Source organism: Poecilia mexicana, unplaced genomic scaffold (genome assembly GCF_051168715.1).
Source record: "Poecilia mexicana isolate PSO_F unplaced genomic scaffold, ASM5116871v1 scaffold_17, whole genome shotgun sequence".
NCBI lineage: Eukaryota > Metazoa > Chordata > Actinopteri > Cyprinodontiformes > Poeciliidae > Poecilia > Poecilia mexicana.
The window spans coordinates 7,526,870-7,552,186 of record NW_028263386.1 but is presented as its reverse complement, the minus strand read 5'-3'; the positions used below and the strand labels follow the sequence as shown (position 1 = coordinate 7,552,186).

The following is a 25,317-nucleotide window of genomic DNA, read 5'->3' as shown; positions in this document are numbered from 1 at the left end:
CAAGAGCCCCCTGGTGGTTGAAGAAAAATCCACATATAAACCAGAAAATACAATATATGAAAAAAAACACTGAATGCTCTCTGGTATGAGGAGGCGGGCCGGATCCGGCATTGTTCAGGGGGCCGGACCAAATGACGTGGCGGGCCAGATCCGGCCCGCGGGCCGTAGTTTGGGGACCCCTGCTTTATGACAACAGTCATAAATATTCATGAAGGCTTTTTCATGTTCATGATGTGTTATATCATGTTAATGACAGTGTCATGACAGTCGTATTCACCCCCCTTCAAATAAAGTGTTAACCAAGTTTATTTTCATATTGTCAAATTGTGCAATTATATAGTGAATGGAAATGCAACTACTGGTGTGATTTCATTCTGAGCTTCAGGTTAGAAACCCTAATCAAACTCTGGTTTTTCTTACTTTTTGTAAAGATAAATAAGATTTTTGAGGAAGTTTTGAGATATAGATTTTAAGATTAGATAAGAATGCACAGCATAATTAAGTTAAGAATTTACAGTAATGGATTATAACAGTAAATTTAAATATTGCATAAAAGTGAAAATCACATAAAATCATCACACATATAGTGATAATATATTCCAAGTCTTTGTTTCTTGTAATTTTGATGAGTATGACAGATAATAAAACTCCAAATAATCCAGTATCTCCAGAATAAAATGATTCTCCTTTACAGATCCTCACAGTAATGTCTTCATATCACCATTATATAAATAACTAAGTGTATTTTTCTGGGGTTTATCTTGCGTGACATGCTGGGAAACATGACTAAGATGACACATGTATGACCGTAATAAAAGAGGATTTGACTTCTGGGGGGATGAAATCTTCTTATTTTCGTTTTCTGTGTCCGTCCCGCCTGACCCACTGTAATCCTGCGCGCTGCACTGTAATCTGGAGACACACTGATCACCACACACACACACACACACACACACACACACACACACACACACACACACACACACACACGGTTCAGGATCAGCATGAATAGAAAACTAATTTAAATCACAGGGGATACAATCCACCATGAGTTTACACTTTTTCCGGGAACCGATAGGTGTCTTTTAGATTTCTAGATAATTTTTTTTTTTTTACAGAAAATCATTTATTAATTTCTTCATCAAATGTGAACTTTCACCAACTTCAACCACTTTTCTTCTGGTCACTTCAATACGTGCTTGTAGAACCACAAGTCCAGTCAAAACAACTTATTCCCCAAACCATGAATACAAGTATAAACTCTCGCTAAGTTGTAATGGTCATGTTCAAACATCCAACACTGCAAAAACACTAAATATTACCAAGTATTTTCTGTCTAATCTTAGTGCATGTAAAACAAGACAAAACTAACTTACAAGTAACTTTTCAGCATTAAGTCAATAATTCTTGAAAATTTATAAAAAGTATTAGTTTTACTGGCAGATTATTTCACTTATAACATGAGAAAATTGTCTTGTTAAAAGTGAAATAATCTGCCAATAGAACTAGAACTTTTTAAATCAATATTAAGGAGTTACTGACTTAAAACGAGCTCAATTTCTTGATTTAAAGGTAAAATTACTTTTGTTTTATTTCAAGCGTACTACAACAATTGCACAAAAAACTCGACAATAATATTTGATAAGATTTTGTTTTTGCTGTGTTGTCCCAGTAATTATTGGATAAATTGTTATTTTGAAATAATTTTTCATATAATACACTATAAAAACACAAAGTCTTACCAAGTATTTTTTGTCTAATCTCTAGTGGAAATATCTTAGCACACTTAAAATAAGATAAAACTAACATACAGCTTTTTGGCACTTTTAAGTCAATAATTCTTGAAAATTGCTAATAAAAAAGACAGTACTAGTTCTGCTGGCAGATTATTTAATTTATAAAATGGGAAAAATATCTTTTTATAAGTGAAGTAATCTAGCAGTGGAACTAGTACTTCTTAAAATGTATATTAAGGAATTACTTACTTAAAAAAGCTCCTAAATTTTGCTGAAAAGTTAATTCATGTTCTAAAAACAAAGGAAAAACTGGGGGCTCGTCCGGGATCATCCTGCAACTCATAATCGCATGAAACCAGAGGGGAACTTGTAAATACACATTCTTGTTTATTACCATTTAATATTTTCATAAGACTATAGATTGTTAGACATTTTTTTTGACACAGACGTTCCATTTAAAACATTCATATTTTGTTTTCACAATCCGTTTTTCTTGTCAAAAGAAAAAAAAAGTCCATATCCAACAGTAACAAAGACAGCCTAGAAGGTACAATAATTTACTTAAAAACTGGTATTTCATGTGACAACAAAATCAGCTCGAGATTTCCTTTGCGATGAGTTTTTCATCACGGCCGAGCCGAGTGACCACAAAAGACTAGAGCTCCGATGTACATGCACTAAAGTGCTAGTGTTCAAAAGGCATGCAAACTGGTTTTAAACTGGTTTTATTCTGCCTTCCAAATATGCATAAGTTTCTTCAGGTTCATCAAGTCAACAGAGACAAACATTCGTCTTAACGCAGAAATAAATAAGGACGGTAGCATCAGAAATGACATCATGGGTTTCCCCTGCAGGCCGGAAGAATATAGCAAAATTTGTTTTGTTTTTGTTTCTGTTTCTTGCGTTGAAAGAGAAAAGTGAACTCGAGAGGCAGGCAAAGTAAAAAAATCACGTTCAGATACATGAATGATGTAAAATAAAACAAAAACTGGTAACAGAAAAGAACAGTGCAATGTTCAGCTAGCCAGCAGTTTTCACCTGAAAAAAGGTTAAAAACTGCAGCAAATACATTTAAATATGAGGGGTAACTTAAACATACAGGCGCGTATCAATTAATTAGAATATCATGAAAAAGTTAATTTGTTTCACTGATTCAGCTCAAAAAGTTAAACTTACACAGATTTACTAAAACAGAGAATACTTCAAGCATTCATTTATATAAATGTTTATCATTATGGCTTTTAGCTAACAAAGAACCAAACTTTATTTTTTTAGAAATTAAGAGAATTACATAAAATCAATGAAAAACGGGATGAACAAAGAAAAGGTCATTGCTAAAGAAGCTTACTGTTCACAGAAATGTCCTCTAAATTAAAGTTGAGTGGAAGGAAAAACTGAATTCTAGAATTTGGCTGCTAATGGAGGCAAGACATTGAACTAGTTTTGTCAGTTCTGGATTCTGTAAACTTTTCTTCATGCTTTTTTTAATATACTTAGACTTACTTTAATGTCTTTTCACAAAGACACGATAGTGAATTTGTCAACGAAATGTTGAAAAACTACTGAAAAACTACAAGCGTGACTGTAAATACAGACAGGAACAAAAAAGAGTTACTGGTGGAAGTTAAAAAAAAAAGATCTTTGGAGAATTATTTCCTTTTGTTTCTGATGGAGTTCAGCTGGAGTGACTTTTGGTTATATGTAACCTTGGCAACATGTTTTGTTTTTAAAACAAGGAGCAGCTAATTAGCATCTCACTAACTCAAGTAACAGAAGGAGGAATTTAATCCATATCCTCCATCGATTAAGAGAAAGGATCACATCCCCTACTCCATCTTCTCTCTGCGAGGCTTTATAACCACAGAAATAAAAAAAGGAGCAGCAAAAGCAAAGGAGGTGAATCAGCAGCAACTGACAATGTCATCCAGGACATGTTGCTCTGGAATATCGGATATTGAGCTGTTAGCATGTCGTGACACTTTCATACAGCAACAGTCTTCAGTCAGGGGTTTCATTAGATGTGTTGTTACACTGACTGCTATTGGATATCGGCACCAATATTGGTATCGACCAATATTATTTATTTTTAAATAAAACTGAGCTGATATGAACAACCTATATTTATTATTTTTCCAAATGTGTCCAAACGGAAGTGAAATATATATAATATTGGTAAATATCGGTTATGGCAGCAATATTAATATCAAATATAAATATCGGCCATTAATATCGATGCATCCATATTAAAAATCCTTTTTTATGTGACTTTCAAATTTGCCAAAAAAACTGAATTAAGGGTTTTTATTATCTGTAAGCCACAACTGAATTGAATTGAGTTTAGAGGGAAATTCACATTTCAGTACAAGCAAACACATTAAATATTTCACTCTGTGTAAAAATCGATTATTTTGAACTGAATTACTGCAGGAATTAAATTTTTTCTGTGATATTCTGATTCATTAAGACGCACCTGGACAGGCACCTCTGATGGAAATGGATTTACTGAACATCATGATATTACAGTACATTCCAGATTCTTCCAAAAAGTTCTGGTTCCTTTAGTGATCCGCTGGTGCTACGTATTAGATCCCCACCCCCGGCTCAGGCGCCACGTCTCTATGCGTCTCTCGTTCGGGGGGGGACAATTCTGAGGTACTGGGTCGGCTTAAATGAAAGAAGAGGGGGGAGGGATAAGTCACGCCGGTTCCTCTCCCTCCAGGATGGGCTTCCTGTGTCCCATCGGCGGGAAGGTGAACCTCCTCTTCGTCCCTTCGCTCCACCTGGGTGAAGAGGAGGGGGAGTGCGCGGCCCAGCGTGACGGGGGTCGGCGGTTCGCCGGGCGGGCCGGCCGCAGGAAGCAGGAGTCCAAAGGCGGCGCCACCGGCGACCGAGGCAGGTCCTGCCAACGACAAGCAGCTGTCAGGAGGAGAAGAAGAAGAAGAAGAGCAACACGGCGTCTGCAGCTGAGCGACGAAGAGGAAGGTGAACACCAGAGCTGGGTCGTAACTACTTACATCTACTTGAGTAATTTCTTTGAAAAAATTTACTTTTATTATGCTGAGCTTCTGTCTTTTACTTGAGTAATTTTATTATGAAGTATTTTTACTCGTATTTGAGTAAATTTTCTGGATTTTCTACCCACTGAATGAAAAACAAACATGTTTTAACCAAAAATTCACCAGACACAGACCTGCAGTTTTTATTAAAGTTTCATAAGTTTTTTTATTGAAAGAAACTGATTTGGAAACATTTTATTTTGCCCGATTGTGTTATTTTTTGTTACTATAAGAATGATTGTCATTTACGTCCTTAAAATACCAAAATATCCACTTAGCTTTATATTTTGGTTCATCTGAGTGTGCAATTTTTAAATATTAAATGATTGATAATTTGATCAGTTACTCGGTACTTAAAGTTTTTTAAGTTTTTTTAGTGAAAGAAACTGATTTGGAAACATTTATTTCACCTGATTTTGTTATTTTTTGTTACCCATATCAATTATTGTCACTTTTGTGTTTAAAATACCAAAATTTCCATTCAACTTCATATTTTGGTCCATCTCATATTGTCATTTTTAAATATTAAAAGATTGATAATTTGATCAGTGAAAATATGCTGAAGTAGCAAAACTCTTACTTCAGTACAAATTTTGGGGGCCTTCTGCAAACTATCAACATAATAAAAGACTATGTAAAAATGTTTGCTGTATTTAACCAAATAAATTAATTTAAAGCAGATTTGAGCTTTTGAGTAAAAATCACTGGATAGCTGTGTAAAAAGTGAACATCCTGGTTATTTAAAGACAAATAATTGGTGATTTTGCCATAATTTTCTATTGTAAGATGATTTTACTTTGTAGAAAACCTCGATCTACGTCATTGTACCCACCTCTGGTGAACAGAAACTGAGGAACACAGATGAGAAATTTAGCACATCTGGATGTTTTAATGACGACTTCGAGCGTCACGGTGTGGAAAATGTAAGTAGTCGAGTTCAGTTAATGTAGAAGATGTTTAATGTAGCAGGAGGAGGATTAAAAATGTTCAGTCGAACGTAAAGGTTGGAAGAGTTTGATGCGTCTATTCCCTCCAAATGTCAGCAGAGAGAAACAGAGAAAAAGCACGTCCTCGGCTTAAAACAGGCAAAGAGGACGAGGAGAAAAATCTGAAAACGATTTCACTGCTTCAGAAACTTCAGAAACTTAAAGGGGAAGAATTGTGTGTTTTCAGGCTCATAATATAGTTTTACAGCAAAATCAGGTAACTATTTTACCTTCAGTTGTGATAAAAATGTTGTATATATCAAATGTGACTGGAATTTAACGCCTCTGTCTCTTTAAGAAACTCCGCCTAGGTCCTCCCAGGTGTTTCGCTTAACGGTTGCCATGGAGATTAAAGGATTTTTCAAACATGCATGAAAGAATCAACACAAAGCTCCAGGTACGTTTTTGATGAGGGAATAAAATTATAACATAACGTAAAGCTCAAAAAAGTTAATTTTACACAACACTGGCCCTTTAATTAAGCTCTCAGGTGTTAGGGGTTTTTGTCTTCTAAAATATTTCGGATCAACAAACTGTTTTCCAAATCCACTTGAACTAACCAAATGTATTTTCATAGAAGGATTTCACTGGTTAAGCGACACGATCGACACAAAAACAAGTGACAGAAAATGTGATTCAAGCTGATGCAGAAATCCAGATGTTTGACGGGGGCTTGCAGGACTTTGCAAAGTTTTTATCGCAAATACATCAGATCACAAATTCAACATTTCAGCTTTTTGGAAAAACAGCCCAACAGACATTAGAACATTAATGACGGAAAAACACAAATCTTGAATTTCTGAATGCACACTAGCGCCTTCATTTCCTTCCATTTAATTAAATGTAAAGAAAAACTAAACACAAATCTCCTTTTAGATGATTTTATCTTTTGAGGTATTAAATCTGATTTCTAATCAGAAGCAAACTTTCTGATTAAATAAAAAAATATTTAAAATCTAAATCTGCCATATTTACTTTAGATTCAAACTGTAAGTTAATTAAGCAGCTAAAAATATGTTTATTATTTTCTTTAACATGGTAGAAATGGTCTTTGTTCATTGGAAAACCCTTCATGTTTTTCAAAACAACTTATTGAAATAAAAAATTAACTGGGAAATAAATTCTAACATATCTGAATGTTTAAAGCACATAAATAATTCAATATAATTTCATGAAGCAACTGTCCAGGGACAATTGTCATAAATAAAATTAAAAATTTTCCGTCTTGGTCAAATTAAATTTAGGGTTTTTACATTTAAATTACATTATTTAGATGTTTTTTTTACAACACAAATGTGTTAAATGTGTATAAAAGTATATTTTTTAAAAGGAAAATAAAAACGCCACCAGTCATCTTCGTCTTTTGTCAAAGGAAACGATCGGATCAACCTGGAGGAAAAACAATCCCATAATGCACTGGAAAAGTGAAGGAAAACCATCACAAATGATGTCATGACATGTAGAAGTGAACCTGGTGGAAACAGCGTTAGTCTGATTTAAAAGCAGCTCAAATGGAAAAACATCCAACCTGCAAAATCTGCCAGACGTTTTTACTGGAGCAACTTTTAGATGAACGATCAAAACACACAAACCTGATGAGTTTTAGGAGCCCAACTGTGGTTTTGCATGATTATTAATCAATTTACAGTGATCTATACTTATTCAATAATACTTCCAGAATACACGTTTCTTATTTATATTTTATTTTTACGTATGAGAAATAAAGTGGAAACGGAAAAACAAAATTTAACAGAAATAAAGGCTTTCAAACATCCATGTGAGTGTAATTAATCTATATAATGTGTTTCACCGAGTGATAAAATTACTTCAATAATATTCTAATTCATTAAGTGGCTCTGTAGTTTGAGAACTAGCTTAAGCATTAGCTGCTAGCTTAAACTAGATGTACAATTCGACAAATCGTTGTATTGATCAGATACTAAGTAAATACAGAGTCACCAATACTGATATCAATATGGATACTTTTTATTATTCAGGTTTTATATATCATCAAACTTCTGACCGTCAGGTGTTTTTGTGGATTTTCCTTTAAATTATTTTGTTACAACATATTAACATGATAAATAGACAAAAACAGAAAAACAAAAATGTGTAAATAAGTGCAAAAAAAATTACCAGTTGAGATAAAATAAAAACAAGATATTTTTTGAGGTGGCATTCAGAAAGTGTAATACAAAAAAAATCAAGATGGATTCTGAAACTAAAGTATAATTTTTACCACATTAGTATCGATCAGATACTGATACCGACTTCAACATTATTACTATTTTGGATTGATTCGCACACCTCTCAGCTAAACCCAGTTCTAAAGGAAAAGTTGAATAAAAACTGATATATTCCCTTCAACATTTCATCTTCATAATTAACATCAACACATCAGTGATAAGGTCAAAGGTTAATAGTTTGTTTGTTGTTAGTGGTTTGTAGCACATGCACAACACACAAAGTGAGTAATAAAGTCATGATATAAGTTGTAATGTTAATGTTAAATCCACAAATGTCAACTTGCCAAAAACACCATTAATATGTGAATGAGAGCAGGGCCGGCCCAAGCATTTTTGGGGCCCAAAGCAGATTTCCACTTGGGGCCCCCATACAACAAAACAGCAGATGTTTTATCATTCCTAAGCTACTCTAACAAACCTCTTGTCAATAGCATCATTTTGTAACTATCTTACATCATACCAGTGCTATTATAGCACTGTTATGATTGCTATTGTAGCAATCTAAAATAAATAATTTGAATTTTGAAATGCAGAGTGGTATTTAAGTGTGCCATATTATTTAAATTATTTGAAAGTAACATCAGTAGATAAAAACTAAATTTACAGTAAACTAAATAAATTTTATATGTTATATTTCCCCAACAGCAGGAAGATATCAACCTATTATTTATGTAACAACCATAAAAATAATGTGAAAATCAGTTTTGATTGTATTACTCAGTGGCTGCCTTTCCATTGACCACATAACAGTGCAAGTTGTAATTACAAAAATAAATTTGCTAAAAGCAAATTCAAAAAAAGTTGTTTTTTGAAATTTGTGTGTTTCACAAAAGTGGGATGTTAAGACTTTTTTCACATCACACGAGTCACATGACCAACAACTGGATGACAAAGAAGACGACAGGAAGTGGTAGGAGGATGATGTCAGAGCATGTTTTATAATGACTTATCACAAGAACAAACTTATTCACTGGGAAGTTTTATTGCAATTTTTATATAGAAAAAAAATTTGCGAAATTGTGTTTTTCAATATTAGCAGAATATCGACAAAGTCTTGTGCACATTTGTAATAAAACGCAGCTCCTGTTACTTTACACTCACATACATATATATAAAAAAAAAAAAAAGATATATAAAATTCTAGCTTGGTGCTAGGGTTAGCATCAAGTTAACCCTAGCTCCCTGGTGGTTGGGAGACCAAAGTAGCTGCTTAGAGATGCGGTATGTAACTTTTATGAAAAAGCTTTTTTTTTTTACATATTTGTTAAAATTATCATTATGTTGTGACAGTATAATATAAAGACAAATAATCTGTGAAAAAAAAAATCTTGCTCATCTGCCACAACCAATCAGAGCCAGGAGGAGGGTCTTATCGCTGTCAATCACTCTTGTTTCCTCTCTGCTATGCTACAGCTGGTTCACTCCAACATAGCCTGTCACAAATGCAAAGGCTAGTTAGCATAGCTACCGATGACGGAGGATAAATGTTTTTTCTGTAACAGTAAGTTGTTTTTCCACCATTGGTACATGAGTTTGATTGACAGCACTAAGACCCGCCTCCTGGATCTAATTGGTTGATTTTTGCAGACCACAATAGTAGCGCCAGGAAGACATTTATTTTTTCACAGATTATTTGTCTCACAATCAGAGGCGGGTAGTAACTAGCTACATCTACTCAATTATATTTACTTGAGTAACTTTTTTGAAAAAAATGTACTTTTATAAGTATTTTTACTACACTTCACTTTTTATGTTTACTTGAGTAATTTTATTATGAAGTATTTATACTTTTACTTGAGTAAAATTTCTAGATTTTCTACCCACTGAATGAAAAACAAACATGTTTTAACCAAAAATTCATCAGACAAACAAACACCTGCAGTTTTTATTAAAATTTTTGGGAAACTGGTTTGGAAACATTTTATTTTGCCTGATTTCATTTTTTTGTTACTTTTTTGTTAATTATTGAAATTTTGTTGTTTTTTCCTGCCTATTTTTCTAAAAGTTACAAACTGTAGCTTTAACTTGTATATGCTTTGGGCCGGCTCTGAATGAGAAAAGAGGCTGTTTCACATTCTAAGTGCAGAAAGTGCGATTACGTTTCATCTGGATAAACTTTAATACTCTAACAAACAGAATGGGGTTGTAGTGGAATTTGTGCAACTGATATTTAATGGACAACAACATGCAAAACCAGCAGTCGGGTCCCACAGAGATAAACACAAAGCATGCATCACCACGAAGGAGTAGAACCAACATAGGCATGGCGCAAGGTGTTGACCGCGCTGACGGCTTCACGCACTGCTGACCTGTGAAGCATGCATTAATGAGGAGGGGGGATGTGGAGGAGGTGAAAGGTCCGTGAGCCTGGTGAACCCACCGCCACAGGCCAAGGGAGAAGAAGAAGAAGAAGAGTAAGAGGAGGAAGAGGAACTTACATCATGGAGACAGGCAGAATTAGAGTCCCCAAGGAGTTGTTAGTATGACAGTGTGGTTCTGGATCAGCGGACAGGAAAGAGGAGGGACAGAGCGAGCCGAGAGAGGAGGAAGAGGAGGAAACGGGGGAGAGGAAGGGAAGATATAGAGCAGGAAATGTTATTTTATAAAACTGAGCAACGGAAAAGAAGGATTTGCAAATTGAAAGCAGACATAGGGTGGCGAGTTGCAGCCTCCAGATCATAGAGCAGTTAAACAAACCTGGAATGAAAAGCAGCAGAGGAAACAGCTAACTTCCATGTCAGCGAGTTTTGAGATTAAATAACAAAAATCCTGTAGTTTCCTTCCAATTAAGTGGATTTTTATTTATGGTTTTCAATGTAAAAATCTGAAAAGTGTGGTGCGCATTTGAATTTAGCCTCTTTTACTCGGATAACTTAAAATCAATTCTGATTACAAGACAGGCTGAAATAATTGGTTGTGATTAATCATCAACTAAATTAGTGATTGATTAATATTTAACTGGCATAAACATACTAAAAGGTAATTTGCTGGAAGAACAACACACTCAGAGCAGCATGTAAGCCAAAAATCTGAAAAAACAAACAAACAAGCAAACAAAAAAAAAAAAACATCTTACAACCCTTAGTCTGTAAATATGTTGCACCCAGAACTCCTCAAGTGGAAGTTTGGGTTCATCTGGTTGAAACACTATAAAACATTCCAACGTCAATGTCAACTTATTTATAAATTGACCAAACATAATTGGTAAGATTTTGTGTTTTTGCAGTGTAGTTGTGATTAGCTTCGTTTATAAATTTTATTTCATAATCTTTTGGTTGAGGTGTTACCATTTTTTGGATAATTATTCCCTCTGGTTTTGGAGGGATTTTTGCTCCAACACTTTTTTACTTTCGGACAGTTGTTATGACGCGTAACCGTGGCAACAAGGTGTCGTTTTTACAACTGGGAGCATCTGATTAGCATCTCAAAAGCAGAAATACTACTGTATTATGACCCAAAAACACAACTTTAGCGTCTCTCTGTTCAGCTTTCTAGCCATACGGCCAGACAAAGATTTAAAATGAGGCGGCAAACGCAAAGGAGGTGGATTAGCGATGCTACAGATGCTGTCATACAGGACATGTTGCTGTGAAATATCGTCTCTGCTACCTGGAAATTTAGCGGTTAGCGTAACAGTCATGAGACCATCATGTAGCAGCACTCTTCAGTCAGAGGCCTCTTCAGTTCCGCAACAACAGTGACTGCTACTGGAGATCCATCACCGTAATACACAACAACTCTTTAAGAATACAACATTTAATTTCCTTACAGGATAAAGTATTTTTGTATTGAATTGACAAACATTATCAGTTTATATATCCGTATAGTGAATGCAGATATATTTTCTCTGAACGGCTGAAGCTCTGATTTCATCAAGCCACTCAAACCGCAACTGCTTAAGCATTCTGGTTAAGGATTTAATTGGACTTCAGTGATATTTGTAGGGCTGGGCGATGTGGTTCTCTTTCATATCAGATGTGATTTTTATCTATTTTTTTTATAAATAAATTTACAAACAGAAAATGTTTTCAAAAAGGGGCTTTATCTCTGAAATGCTTCAAAAGTTAACAGGATTTAATGTCACCAGCTCAGTAGCAGTTTTTTTTAATTCGAAATAGACTAAGTCATATCCACTGCTATTAGTAATAATTTGATGCTAACATGTTAGAAAACTAAGTACTTCCTTGTTTGTAAGATTTATACCAAAGTATAAATTTACAAGATGTGCAACATTCCTCATTTACACTTTTTGTTCTCATAAAATTTCCATTTTATTCTTCTAATATTACAGAATTATTCTTGTAATATTATGACTTTGTTCTTGTCAGTAAAAGAAAAAATAACTGTAGTTTGCTGGACGATATGATTGAAAAAAAATCACGATATAAGCATTTCATATAAGTCGATATCGATAAATGTATATACTGATAATTATTTATTCACTGTTTTAATATATATATATATATATGAAATTCTGCCAAACTGGTGACATGCTCTTTCCTGTTTTATCCACAGTTTTCAATCTAAGCTGTTATTTTTTTATTTTTCAGCAGTTAAGGCGGAACTTTAAACTGCTGCAGCTTAAGTTACTCACCAAGTTGTTGCTAGGTAACCACAGAATGAGTGAGTTGCTAGGTAACCAAGGAGTGAGAAAGTCAGTTAGCTGAGGTTGAGTTGTTAAAATCTTTCCTCTGCCTACATCGAATGCCGTGAGGTTCTTAATCGGAGTTCAGAGAACATTCTATATATTAAACATTTGATCAGATGTATTATCTATTGATAATGATCATGTGTCCATTGCAATATATATATTGTTATTGATTTATGGTCCAGGCCTATATGGCCCGAAAAAATTTTACCTGAATTCAACGTTCAAGTGAATAGAAGCTCTAAAACAAGATGGCCGCCCTGGGCATCACTCAGAATCCTAGAAACACAAGGAACTTATCTTCCAAAACTTAAATATTCAAATATCAAATAATCAATAAAATAACATTGAATTATCGCCCAGCTCTAAAAGATTGATTAATAATTTCACTCTTAAGCTGCAAGTCTATTGACGTCACAGCTCCAGTTATCAGCAAAGTGAAGCATATTTCAGTAAAAATCGGAGCTCAGAGGACAGACTACAAGCAGCAGGAATATACAGAGAAGAAGAAACTCCCAGCATGCAGCAGAGGAGAGAGGCTCAGTGTTTCTGAGGAGAGCTAAATGTTTTAACATTACCATCGCATCAGTCAGTGCTTTCAATCTGAGAGAGAAAAAAAAATCAACATTTTAGTGCATGTTGTTATCTGGACTACGACTGAAAACTTGTTTGTCTTCAAAGGGAATCCAGGGCGATGATGTCAGTGCGTCATAAAACATGGCCGCCAGATAAATTGAATGATGAAGCGCTGAATCCAGGGCGTCTGTATATTTACCTCCATACATCCAGACTGTCCTCTGTCCGTCTCCGCCGTCCGGACGGCGTCCCTGCTGTGGCCGCCCTGTCCGCCTGCCTGCAGCCGCCGCTCCTCCCTGAAGCTCTGCTCCTGCAGCTTCTTATTCAGGATACGCGCCGCGTTTTCAGCCAGCGTGTATCCCGGTGGCGCGGACAGGTCCTGCCGGATGCTGACCACCTCTGGGTTCTTGTCGCCCTGAGTCTCCACGATCAGCTGCACCGGGCTGGGCGAGCGTCCCCTGGCGGCGGCGCCGTGAGCCGGGCTGGGCTCTGCGGTGGCTGGCGGCGTCGGCCGGGAGCGGCTGGGGGATTTGTTGAACTTCTCGAAGACGACCGGCGTGTGGTCAATGATGTTGAAGAGGCTGGAGAGGCCGTCGTTGATGGTGGTGTGGACGGGGCTGTCCCGGGTGGTGGTGGAGCGCGCCCACGCCGACTCACTGTTGCCCTTCTGGGGGGTGGAGGGTGTGGCGGTAGGGCTGTCATGACAACAAGAACCAGTAATTATTGTGATAAATGATAATATTGTTGTTTTGAGACCATATTCAAATAATAGTTTGGTCAGTTCTTCCTATTTTGATCTCCTGTTTTAGGAGATCCAAATAAGTTGCTGCTGGCCACGCCGCCAAATCAACGTTTACACTTGCAAGTAAAATTGGCTGCAAACAGATGTGCAATTATGCAACCGTGCATCTTTGAAAAACAGAAGTGGAGCCTCCTGCACAACCAACAACAAAGTAGCAAGCGGTTTCTGGATAATAAGTCAGCAACAAAACACTTGTCTTTTCCAGGAGCCTTTGTACAGCACAGACAAAACCAGCTGACCAAATGTGCTGGAGTTGCACTTGGGTTGCTAGGTAACAGGCTAGGCTTTGGGGGTTGCTAGGTAACAGGCAGTGCCTTCTGATTTGGGACATTACATTCCAGAGATTTTTGAAACCTCTCATCTTCCAGGGACCAAAAAACTTTAATTTACTGCCATAAAGCAGCTGGGTGATTTCTTAAAATGCTTAGATTGTTTTTAGAAGCAGTAGAGACCCAAATGAAAGCGAAATGTGAATTTTGCATACATCCAGCTCATCTTCAATTATCATTAATTGCTTACGTGGCAGCACGGCTGTTATTTGTTGGCTCGTTCTTCCCGGACGTGGACGGCTTGCGCTGCAACTTCGGAGAGCCGTATTTGGGCGAGCAGCACGGTCGCTCGAACTTGCTTTGCACCACCGGCGAGTACTGCACCTTCCTCGTGCCGCGAGACGGAGACGAGATGGGCGTGCCGCCACCTTTCGGTGTGAGGCAGCGGTGGGGGCTGCTGGTCAGGTTCCGCAGCAGGTCCGTCTGCAGGCCGACGCTGATGGTCTGGGTCGTCTGGGTTCCTCGCGTGGTGAAGCCGTTGGTCTGGCAGGCGGTGTCGCGCACCGCCAGCCCCGGCGGGGAGCGGATGGCGTTGCGGACGGAGATGGCCACCTCCTTCATGTCGTCGCTCAGGTTTTTCTGAAGCTGCAGCTCCAGAGAGGAGGCGAAACCCACAGTGGAGCAGATGGGGGACGTGCTGGGAGACGTCCGGAGTCCGCTGCCCTCCAGGAGACACGGCCACCGCGGACCGCTGAACACCTCGTCTGATCCTCCGGCCTCTCCGCCCAGCCGCGGTTTGCTACCCTTTAGTGCTGAAACAATTAATCAGATTAGTAGAGACAAATCAATTGTTGAAATAATCAGCAGATAATTTCGTAATCAATTAATCATGAGTGTGCAGGAGTTAATTTATTTTGTTTAGTCAACACGTTGTTTCTCCAGACATTTATTGGTGTGCTCAGTTCTGTTATGCTGCTCTTGGCAGTTGGTGGTTACCATAGCAACCGGTAACTGGCAGCTCCTCCCCCTTTTTTCTGTTGCCCAGAGTAACTGAGTCATGTATTAGGATCAGCTCAGTGTTTTGTTTATAATTATATCTCCCAGTTCAACTAGTACTTTTTTAAAATCAACACTAAGAAGTTATTTTCGTAAAACAAGCTCCTGTGTCTCGCTGAAAAGTTACTTGTAAGTCAGTTTTGTTTTATTTCCAGTGTATTAAGATATTTGAACTAGATAAAAACACTTGGTGACATTTTGTGCTTTCGCAGTGTCATCCCAGTAATTATAGCGATAAACAATAATATTATTGTTTTGAAATCATTATCAAAAGATGCACTGCAAAAACAAAATGTTATTGAGTATTTTTGGTTTACTTTCTATTTAAAATATCTTATTATCTTGCTGTTTGTCTTTATTTCTGTTACTCCTGTCCAGTCCAGTTTAAATATTCCACATGTTGAACTAATAGCAGACCATTTTATCTTATCTTAGTCACTGAAGTATACAGAGGCTTCTGTTGAAAGAACACAATCAGAGCAGTAATTAACCTAACCTCTTAAAAATATATATATATAAATTATGAATTTAAAATAAAAAACAGCCTTAAGTGGCATAATTTTAATTTAACTCGGTTCAAATTCTGTAAAAAGAAAATCTCCTATCAAGTAGGGCCGAAATCAGATTAATCATGATGAATCAGCTGTTGAAATAATCTATTTTAATTAATTAATCAGTGCACCTCTAGTAAAAAATATTTCTATACTAGTTACATAGGTCAGAGTAATTGATAACTAAAACAATCATTAGTTGCAGCCTTTACCTTTGGAATAAAGCAGATCCTGGTCCTGGGTGGCGGTTCGGTCCGCTGCCCCTGCTCGGGTCGGACTGTGGAGGATGGGAACCCCGTAGTGCTCCACTCCGACCCCGGCCCCGGGGCCCCGGAGCGGGGACTTGTGGCAGTGCTCGGGGCTGCTCAGGGTGCTGGTGGTCAGGGTGGCGCTGGTGGTCAGAAACCAGGAGGCCGGTGGAAACGGGTCGGAGCCGGCCTCCCCCTCCAGAACCGACCGCGGGCCGGGGAAGCCCCAGCCCTTGTTGCTGAACTCCTCGATGTACTTGAGGTCGTCTGGAGAGAGCGGCGGCGTGACGTCGTCTCGGTCGGGGCCGCCGGGGCGTGACTTGTCGGGGAGGAACGGCGAGCTGTCCATCAGCCGCTGGAAGTCGCTCATGGAGCAAACAGACTTGGCTCTGAACATAAAACACATCAAAAACAGTAAATTAAACCATGAGCAAGTAATAAACCAACACAGATGGGTAGGAACTAGTTAAATTTACTTAATTACATTTACATGAGTAACTAATTTGAAAAAAATTTACTTTCACTAGTAATTCTACTACGCTGTACTTTTCTATTTTAACGTTGTCTGTAATAATTTTGTAAACACCTGTGCCAGGGAAATAAATTTGTATCATTCTTGAACTGAGGCTAGGGGCCACACATGGCCAGTTGATGATCAGTTCAGGGGCCACAAATGTCCCCCCCAGGCCACACTTTGGACACCCCTGGGCTGTAGACTATTCAAAACATGATTTTGGGTAAACTCATTCAGACAATAAGATTTTAGTCTGCTCAGTTATGCCTATTTTGATCTCCTTTCATCTGCTTTAGGGTCTTTTGTCGCTTTAAATTAATGTAAGTTGCTTCTGGCCACGATCCCCAACTTAACATTTACACTCACGTAAAAATGGCTGCAAAGAGACTCGCAATTAAACGCTACATCTTTGAAAAGCAGAAGCATTTTCTTAGAAATTCGTTTTAATCGCTTTTATTTATTCATTTTATTAATTATTTCTATTCATTATAATTCCTTGTTATGTTTTTTGCCCTTTGGGATCTAAAGATACAAACGGCATTATAAATAAAATCTATTATTAATTATTATTATTATTATTATTATGACCAAATGTTCTGGAACTCCACTTGGGTTGCTAGGTGACGAGTGGAGTTCTGTTTGGGTTGCTAGGTAACGGGCTGGCTTCTCTTGGTTACAAGGTGAGATTTGTGACATTAGATTCCGAAGGCTTTTGAAACGGCTCGTTTTATAGACATGACAAAACATTTCATACATTCCTGAAAATACATGAACTTGTCTCCTTTCGATCCCCACTCAGGATGATAAGTAATCCTAACACATTTCATTCTTTCTTTCTTTCTTTTCTTGAAAACCAAATGAAACCTTCTTAATATTTCAAACTTGGCTGAATTATTTATAATCACAGCAGCGTGGATCTCTATCCTGCTTAAAAAGAAAAACCCAAATAAAAGCCACCAGGGACAAGCTGCGTGTCACTTTTAGTAAAAGCAAACAGAATCAATGCAAAGTGTCCCAAGGGGCCGTCGTGTACGAAGGAGTGAGAGAAATGCAGCAAAAGCCTGGAAACGACAACTAGTCAGGCTGAATGGGGTTTAACTCATACCTGAGGAGACTTCCACCTTCCCTCATCTCCTCTTCTTCTGGGTATCCAGGAGCGCCGTCCCCCTCTGAAATCTCATTGAGAGCCTGAAACAACAGATGTAACTCTGTTTACACACAGCAGGGGAGGCAAACATCGGCCAGAATCCCAGAGCTGAAGCTATTCTGCGGCCATATTGTATTAGAAACTTAAACAAAAAAATTATGTTGTGATTTTTGTTATGCTCAGTAACAATTTAGACGAGCATTATGTTAATGAACAAAGTGGTTAGTTTTGTTATCTTAGTAAAATGCAGACAATTTCCTAACCTTTTGGATATTTTCTTTACTTTATTTGGTCTAGAAAATCTTTTCACAGCAACAAACCCTGCTTTTTATTACCAAATAACACAGAGAATTGATGTTAACTGAGCAGGCATAAAAGCTGGATTTTTGTTACTAAACAGTGGGTGGCCAAAGTGGAACTATAATTGTCTTAATAACAAATTTTGTTATTGTGACAGTAGTTATTGCGATAAAGATATTGTCGTTTTAATGTGTTAGATGTAACTTAATAAACTATGTTTATTAGCTTGGAAGACTAATAAACTTTGGTTTTGTAAAAAAAACACACACCACACTGCAACTGGAAAACATTTTAAATATCCAAAATAAAACACAACGTTCAAAAACATTAAATAAAATGGAAATGGAAAACAAACACAACTGAAATCATGAATAAAATTATTTATCCACAGTTATCTTCTTGAATCAAGACATGTAAAACCCAATCAATAAATTAATTCAATTTTAAAATATATATTAAAAAAACATTTATTTATGTATATATGTATTTATGCAAAACCCAGTAAAATTTTTAATTTATAAAATTTAAATATGTTTAAAAAACAAATAAATTTTTATACAAATTACAAAAATAATTTATGAAATAATAATTTAAATGTGATAATCTATTGGAACTGGAAATAAAAACAGAAACAACTTATTAAATATAGGGGTAAACATGCCGCATATTAATTTTAATTTCATATATTATATATATATATATATGTATATATAGTGTATGTGCCCCACTACTGGCCACCTTTATGAACATCATCTTGTGAGGGATGGGGTAATATCTTTATGTAACTGTACGTTAGCTTCAGTTAACATGCTAACACGCTAACCTCGTTCATGCAGGGGAACCTCTTCTCGCTCTCCAGCCGGCAGGGCGGTGGGACCTCCAGGCCACTCAGGGGGTCCAGAGACAGAGCATCCAGGAACAGGTTCTCCGTCGGGCCCTTCAGCCTCACGGCGGCCCCCTTCTCTCCCAGCAACGCCTCAGAGTCTGAGTGGGAGCGCGTGGGGGGCGCAGGCACTGGAGTAGAGGAACAGGGGGACGGAGGAGCGTGAGGGGAGCGCGGGACGCTGCTCGGGCTTTCCTGAGGTGAAAACACTCCTCTGTGGGCTGAGCTGCCATCTTTGACGTCGGGGCCTTCGCCTCGTTTGCTGTTCAGTTCCCTTTGCATCTGAACGATTAAAGGTAAACAAACACATCAAGACAACTCACCTTAGCCTCTCTGGATTCTCCATGAAGAAAAGTTTAAAGATGGAGAAGCACCGCCAGTTTTTGCTGGAATTAACTATTGATTATTCTAATCGATTAATCTTTGATTATTCTGATGATATTGAATAAAAAAAGGTACAATCTGCATATTTTTCATTTCAACCTTTTATACACTATTAGAAATGCATTAAAAGACACAAATAAATAATTACATTCATTTTTAAAATTAGAAAAAAATGTGTGTTTTTTGAGTCGGTATATTAGAGTTAACGATTAATCGATTACTAAAGAAGTTGAAAAGTATTTCAATAATCAATTAATCATGATTAATCTGATTAATCACTTCAGTGCTAAGTTTATGCAAATGTTTCTCCTAGAAAAATTACCATGTTCCAAATCTATATAATCTGTTTGGCTCATTAATTAAAAACAAACACTTGATTAATTGAGATTAATCCAATTAATCGTCCTCTTTCTTTGCCATGTGAATGTTGCACACTCTAATACTGCGATGGTGATGTATTTTGCGATGTATTGTGCAGCCCTACAGTGAGGCATCAGGTGGGCTTTGAAATCCTTTAAACCCTCAAGCTTAATCAATTTAAAATCTGGATTATTTATGACTGCATTAAAGAAATAAATTATGGCAATAATTTAAAACTTGAAATTTGAAATTTCTAGTTTGAAGTTTTATTTTGTTACATAAAAATGTTATATTATTAATAATAATATGTTCTGGTTTGTCATCTTTCAGTTTGTATTCGGATATTTACAGTTAAAACCCAAACACATGTTATGTGTGAAAGCTCTAATTAACATTTATTTCCCGTCATTTTTTCCACTGGCTGCCCTGTCGATTTTTTATTATCTCTCTCTACGAGAGAGATAATAAAATGGCGCCACCTATAGCTGCTTTAAATTAACACCATGGGCTGTGGCCACATAAATACAACTATTGATGCTTTAAATGAATAGACTCCATTTTTTTTTATTTATTGATGTAATAAGAGTCCCTCAGTTATCCTTTCGGTGAAGAAAGAAGAGCCAATTATTTTAGTATCTTTAGGCTACCTTTACTAGCACATTGCTGAATAATGTATCTGCCTTTACTGCTTCATATCTATATTCAGTGGTGCCTCAGCATCTTTTTGTAGCCGTGTTAAGAGAGCTGTGTTCCTCTTCCCTGCTTTATATGATAATAGTCTCACAGTGCTATCATGGTAATGATGCTCGATCTGCTGCTTTTTGCTTTGAGCAGCAGCCACAAAACGGAGAGCGAAGCATCCGGTGAAACGGAGGGAAAAAGTAAATCCATTATTCAGTGACACTCGGAAGCTGCTTTAACCACAGCAGGGATGATATTCAATCTGAGAGCTTTGTCTTTGCTTCTCTCAGATTAATACAATCATTTGTGATCAGCTGAGAGAAAGTCAAAGACTTCAAGATTCGATTTAGTTTCATCCTTAAGACTTGAAAATATTTCTATATTTCATCATCTTCATTTTAAAAATCTCTCTGAGATGTTTTGATTAATATAAGGTCATAAGTTCAGAGTCCCTCAGACTTTTCATGTCAAATTATTTTTTTAATAATGAGGAGTAGGATGGATGAATGGATGGAAGGATGTATGGATGGAAGAATGGATGGATGGATGGATGTATGGATGGATGAATGGATGGAAGGATGGATGGATGGATGGATGGATGGATAAACAGATGGATAAATGGATGGATGGATAAACAGATGGATAGATGGATGGATAAACAGATGGATAGATGGATGGATGGATAAACAGATGGATGGATAGATGGATGGATGGATGGATGGATAGATGGATGGATGGATAAACAGATGGATGGATAAACAGATGGATAGATGGATGGATAAACAGATGGATGGATGGATGGATGGATGGATGGATGGATGGATGGATGGATGGATGGATGGATGGATGGATGGATAAACAGATGGATGGATGGATGGATGGATGGATGGATGCATGGATGGATAAACAGATGGATGGATGCATAAACAGATGGATGAATGGATAAACAAATGGATGGATGGATAAACAGATGGATGGATGCATGGATAAACAGATGGATGGATGGATACATGGATGGATGGATAAACAGATAGATGGATGCTGAGTGAATGTGGTTAGCTCTTTAACCATCTTTATGTCTGAATAATCCCGTTGCCATGGCGCCTGGAGGATCTTCCTGAACTTACTGGACCAGCTGAACAGCATCTTTTACAGTAAGATACAGAGTTCTCTCTTAAATTCCAGATGTTTCTCTCACTTGGTTAAACTTCGGTCCAGAACTGGGTCGGTCCCAGTCCCACTCACCCGGTCCAACTTCCGGCGGAGTTCCCTCATGCTGCCGTCCCACTCCTGGCGCTCCCGGTCGAAGCGCTCCTGGAGCTCCGCCTTCTCGCGGCTCCACCTCTTCTCTCCGTGCTGCAGCCTCCAGCGCAGGTCCAGAGACTCGCTGTGGCTCTGGGCCAGCAGGCGCCGGTGCTCCTCGCGCTCCTTGGTCAGGGCCCACTCCGCCTCTCCTCCAGGAGCCTCCTCTTCGCCTCCCTGAGCTTCACCTCGCACCTTTTCACCTGCCTCCTCCTCCAGCTGCTCAGACCAAACACACAGACAACTGGGGTAAACCTGAGGCAGGAAGATGTGTGGTTAAAGAACTGAGAATGTTGCTGTTTTGTTCAGAGTGAAGACTAAAACTAGGACTGAAATGATTAATAGTGATTAATCGATAACTTAAATAATCGTCAAACAATTTAGTAGTTGATTAATCATTAACTGACTCAAAAAAAGGCAATTTTGCTGAAACAACATATTCTGAGCTGGAATTAAGCCAAAGCTATGCCATATGTTATATAAGGATTTTAGCTTAATCCGATTCAAATTCTGTAAAAAAAATAATAATAATCTAATTTTAACTATTAGTGAATTGATTAATGGGACTAACTGGATTATTCATGATTAACCGATTATTGAAATAATCAACCAATAATTGATTAATCAGTAATTGGAGACTCAAAAAAGGGAATTTGCTGAAAGAACCACATATTCAGAGCAGTCATTAAGTCAAAACTGTATAAAAAACATACATATAGTTCGCATTAAAGATTAAAAAAATCTTTGACTTTAAATATGCTCACTCCAGAAGTCCTCAGGTGAGAATGTGGTATGTTGTTACATTTTATGCAATAGAAATATTTTCTAATTTCTAAAAGGAATGTTTATTTGCATATTTTAAAGCATTTCTAATACTATATGAAATATGTTTAGTGGTTAAAAGTCGTGGTTGCTTTGAAGCAATCTGATTGGCTGACAGGTTTTAGCTTCACACTACACTGCCCCCTATGGGTGAGGCATATTAAAACCACTCTCTGAGGCAGATTTGTATGGATTCATGTGGATGAAAATGTTTCTGAAACTGATCCTGTGTGTACAATAATATTCTTTAAATGATGTGGCGGAGATTTTTGTTTTTATAAATATATTTGTACATGTGCAGAAGCCCTGTGAACCGTTCCAACACGTGATGTAAGTTATGTTTGCTTTTTGTTATTTTCTTTCTGCTTTTGTTCATGCTAAAAGCTGGTCTTAATCTGTTCCAGGGGAAAAATGCACAACAGGTTTTAGATTAAAACAACCAACATACAGTCTGTTGGGTTGTGACTGGGCGCCTCTGTTACTTTGTTCATTTCAGACAAAACACAAACACTGTTCTCCTGAATTTGTCTTATAATCTGACTTCTCCTGAGAAAGAGAAATGCTGAATGAAGGACTCAAAGGTCCTGCAGAAATCTTCGAAGCTGCAGAACAAAAAGAAGGGTGCAACTTCTCGTATTTTTGTGATCTTCAGAGAAGCTTTGATCCGCCAGCAGAACAGTACAAACCAGAACGAAGGGTTTCTGCGATGTGAGGAGCGTCTCAAGTCCGCTTGCATAACTTTCACAACTGTTTGCCCTGTTTATGCTGCAGCTATAAAACTCTGTGAGGCTTTTCAAACAAGCCAGAGGTCAAACTGGACCTTATGTTCACATCTAAGCACACAGGTGAGGGCCGATTTTCATTTCCCTTCCCTTCTGCTGAGCTGCATAATCATGATGGGTAAAAAGAACATTTCCAACAGCTTAATCAGAACGAAGCAGCCCGGAGCGAGCGACCCGACATTATCAGATGAAACTAAGCACATTAGTTCTCAGAGCAGCCCTCAGCAACCTCTGCACTGTGGGGGGATTGAACTGTGTAAGAGCCGCGTGGATTAGAAGCGCGAGAGTTAAAAAGATAATCTTCTTCCTATAGCTGAAACCTCCTAATTGGTTCCAAAAGCTGCATTTTCCTGTTTTTTAATCAGATAAAGCTTAGAAGAGGCTCCGCTCTGACACGGCGAGCTTCAGATTGGATCGCTGAACGCTTCGGCCCGATGGAGAACATGTCCTCCAGCTGACTGTGAGCTGCAACTCTACAGGAGGTCGAGTTGCCAGATCGATTTAATGTGGCTTCAGTCCTTTCTGGGCTTTTCTTTCCCAACCAATTACGCAAAATTCACTTTTTGGATGGTTTTTGTATTTGGGCCTCAACTGCTTTTAAAAACAGTCCAAGAACTTAAAAAACAACAACCAGCCATTTAAAAAATACCTGCGGAATGTAAATCAGCAAGCCGGTTACCTAGCAACCCCAGAGAAGTCAAGCCCGTTACCTAGCAACCTGAGCGGAACTCCAGGAAGTTCGGTTAGCAAATTTAAACCAAATAAGAAAATAGACTTTATCACCTAAAACGCAATAACATAGCTTTTCTTTAGAGTATGCTTGATCATTGTTTTCGGATTAACCAATTAATAATTGGATAGCAAAAGGAGCATCATAGAAGATTTATTTTTATTTTTTGACAGAATTTGAATTGGGTGTAGGCCAATCAATTAACCGCAAGATACACAAGCTCATTAATTTCCATTTGCATGATTTATCATTTCTCTCTCTCTTCCTATAAAAACCGGTCTTCATTCTGGTGCAGCAAACAACTTTATAATTTATAAATTTAGAATACTTTATAATTAATTTTATCTGTGGTTACTGTTGTTTCGTTTATTTATTTTGGATATTTAAAATGTCTTCCAGTTCCAGTGATAAATGTTAATTAGAATTTAAAGTTTATTGAAAATGTGCACTTGTGGACCATTACATTACTTGAAATTAGTCTCAAAACAATGTTATCATTTACTAATAAAATTAATTTTTTTATAGTTGAGTGAAGCTAAAATTAGCACTTGAGGAGTTGTAGATAGAGCATATCAAGGTTTTTTTTATCTTAAATGCAAAATGTCCTCAGCAACAATATTTAAATCAAAATTAGGTTTATTTTTAATAATTTCATTGCAGCCTAGAATGGCTAACACATGCAGCGAGTTCAGATTTGGCCGTCACGCCTGGAAGAGGCAACATGTTTTCTGTCCTCTAACTGTTTACTGAAAGAGCAGCTTTTTTCCACCAGATTGCTGAGCTCCTGTAAAGGTGGGCAGTGAGACGCCATCTGTACCTGGGCGGCCTGGCACTTCATCTCTGTCCACTTGACCTCCCAGGCGGCCTTGTCGTTGGCGTATGCTTGCTGCAGTTGGCACCGCCTCATCTGCTCCTCCCTCAGCTCGTCTCGAAACTCCTCCAGGAGCGATCGCAGGGCCTGCAGCACTCGCCTGTTCTCACCAAACTGCAAACAGACAACCAACACTTTCATTATTTTAAAAATAAAACAGCAACATTTCTCACAGGAAAGCTGCATAAATATTAGACACAGAAGGGCACAAAATAATGCCAGAAATCCTTTGAAATCTCAGAGTTACACTGTAATAACAGCTGAAATATGATTTATTAGAACGGAGCAGCTTGGCTCAGCGGAGGGTTTCGCTTGTGGTGGTCCTCCTGTGAAGAGCACTCAGTTCCTGGGAAACCAGTTATCACCT

At 37.7% G+C, this 25,317-nt stretch overlaps 1 protein-coding gene across 2 annotated transcripts in view; it reads right to left on the bottom strand.

Moving 5' to 3' along the window:
* Nucleotides 1-2,103: 2,103 nt before the first annotated feature.
* Nucleotides 2,104-25,317, bottom strand: part of mtcl1 (microtubule crosslinking factor 1) — a 71,073-nt gene continuing 47,859 nt past the window's right edge. Inside the window, exons 9-17 of one of the 2 annotated variants that reach the window (XM_088015059.1) lie at nt 24,897-25,064; nt 21,689-21,964; nt 18,959-19,300; nt 17,794-17,876; nt 16,139-16,563; nt 14,570-15,131; nt 13,448-13,943; nt 13,251-13,275; nt 4,499-4,635 (exon numbers count right to left, since the gene is read on the bottom strand). In XM_088015059.1, coding sequence (XP_087871185.1) covers nt 13,258-13,275; nt 13,448-13,943; nt 14,570-15,131; nt 16,139-16,563; nt 17,794-17,876; nt 18,959-19,300; nt 21,689-21,964; nt 24,897-25,064 — 2,370 coding nt within the window. In that variant the 3' untranslated portion in view covers nt 4,499-4,635; nt 13,251-13,257. Of the gene's footprint in view, nt 4,636-13,250; nt 13,276-13,447; nt 13,944-14,569; nt 15,132-16,138; nt 16,564-17,793; nt 17,877-18,958; nt 19,301-21,688; nt 21,965-24,896; nt 25,065-25,317 lie in introns of both variants that reach the window. The other variant, XM_014993390.2, reaches the window with a different exon arrangement.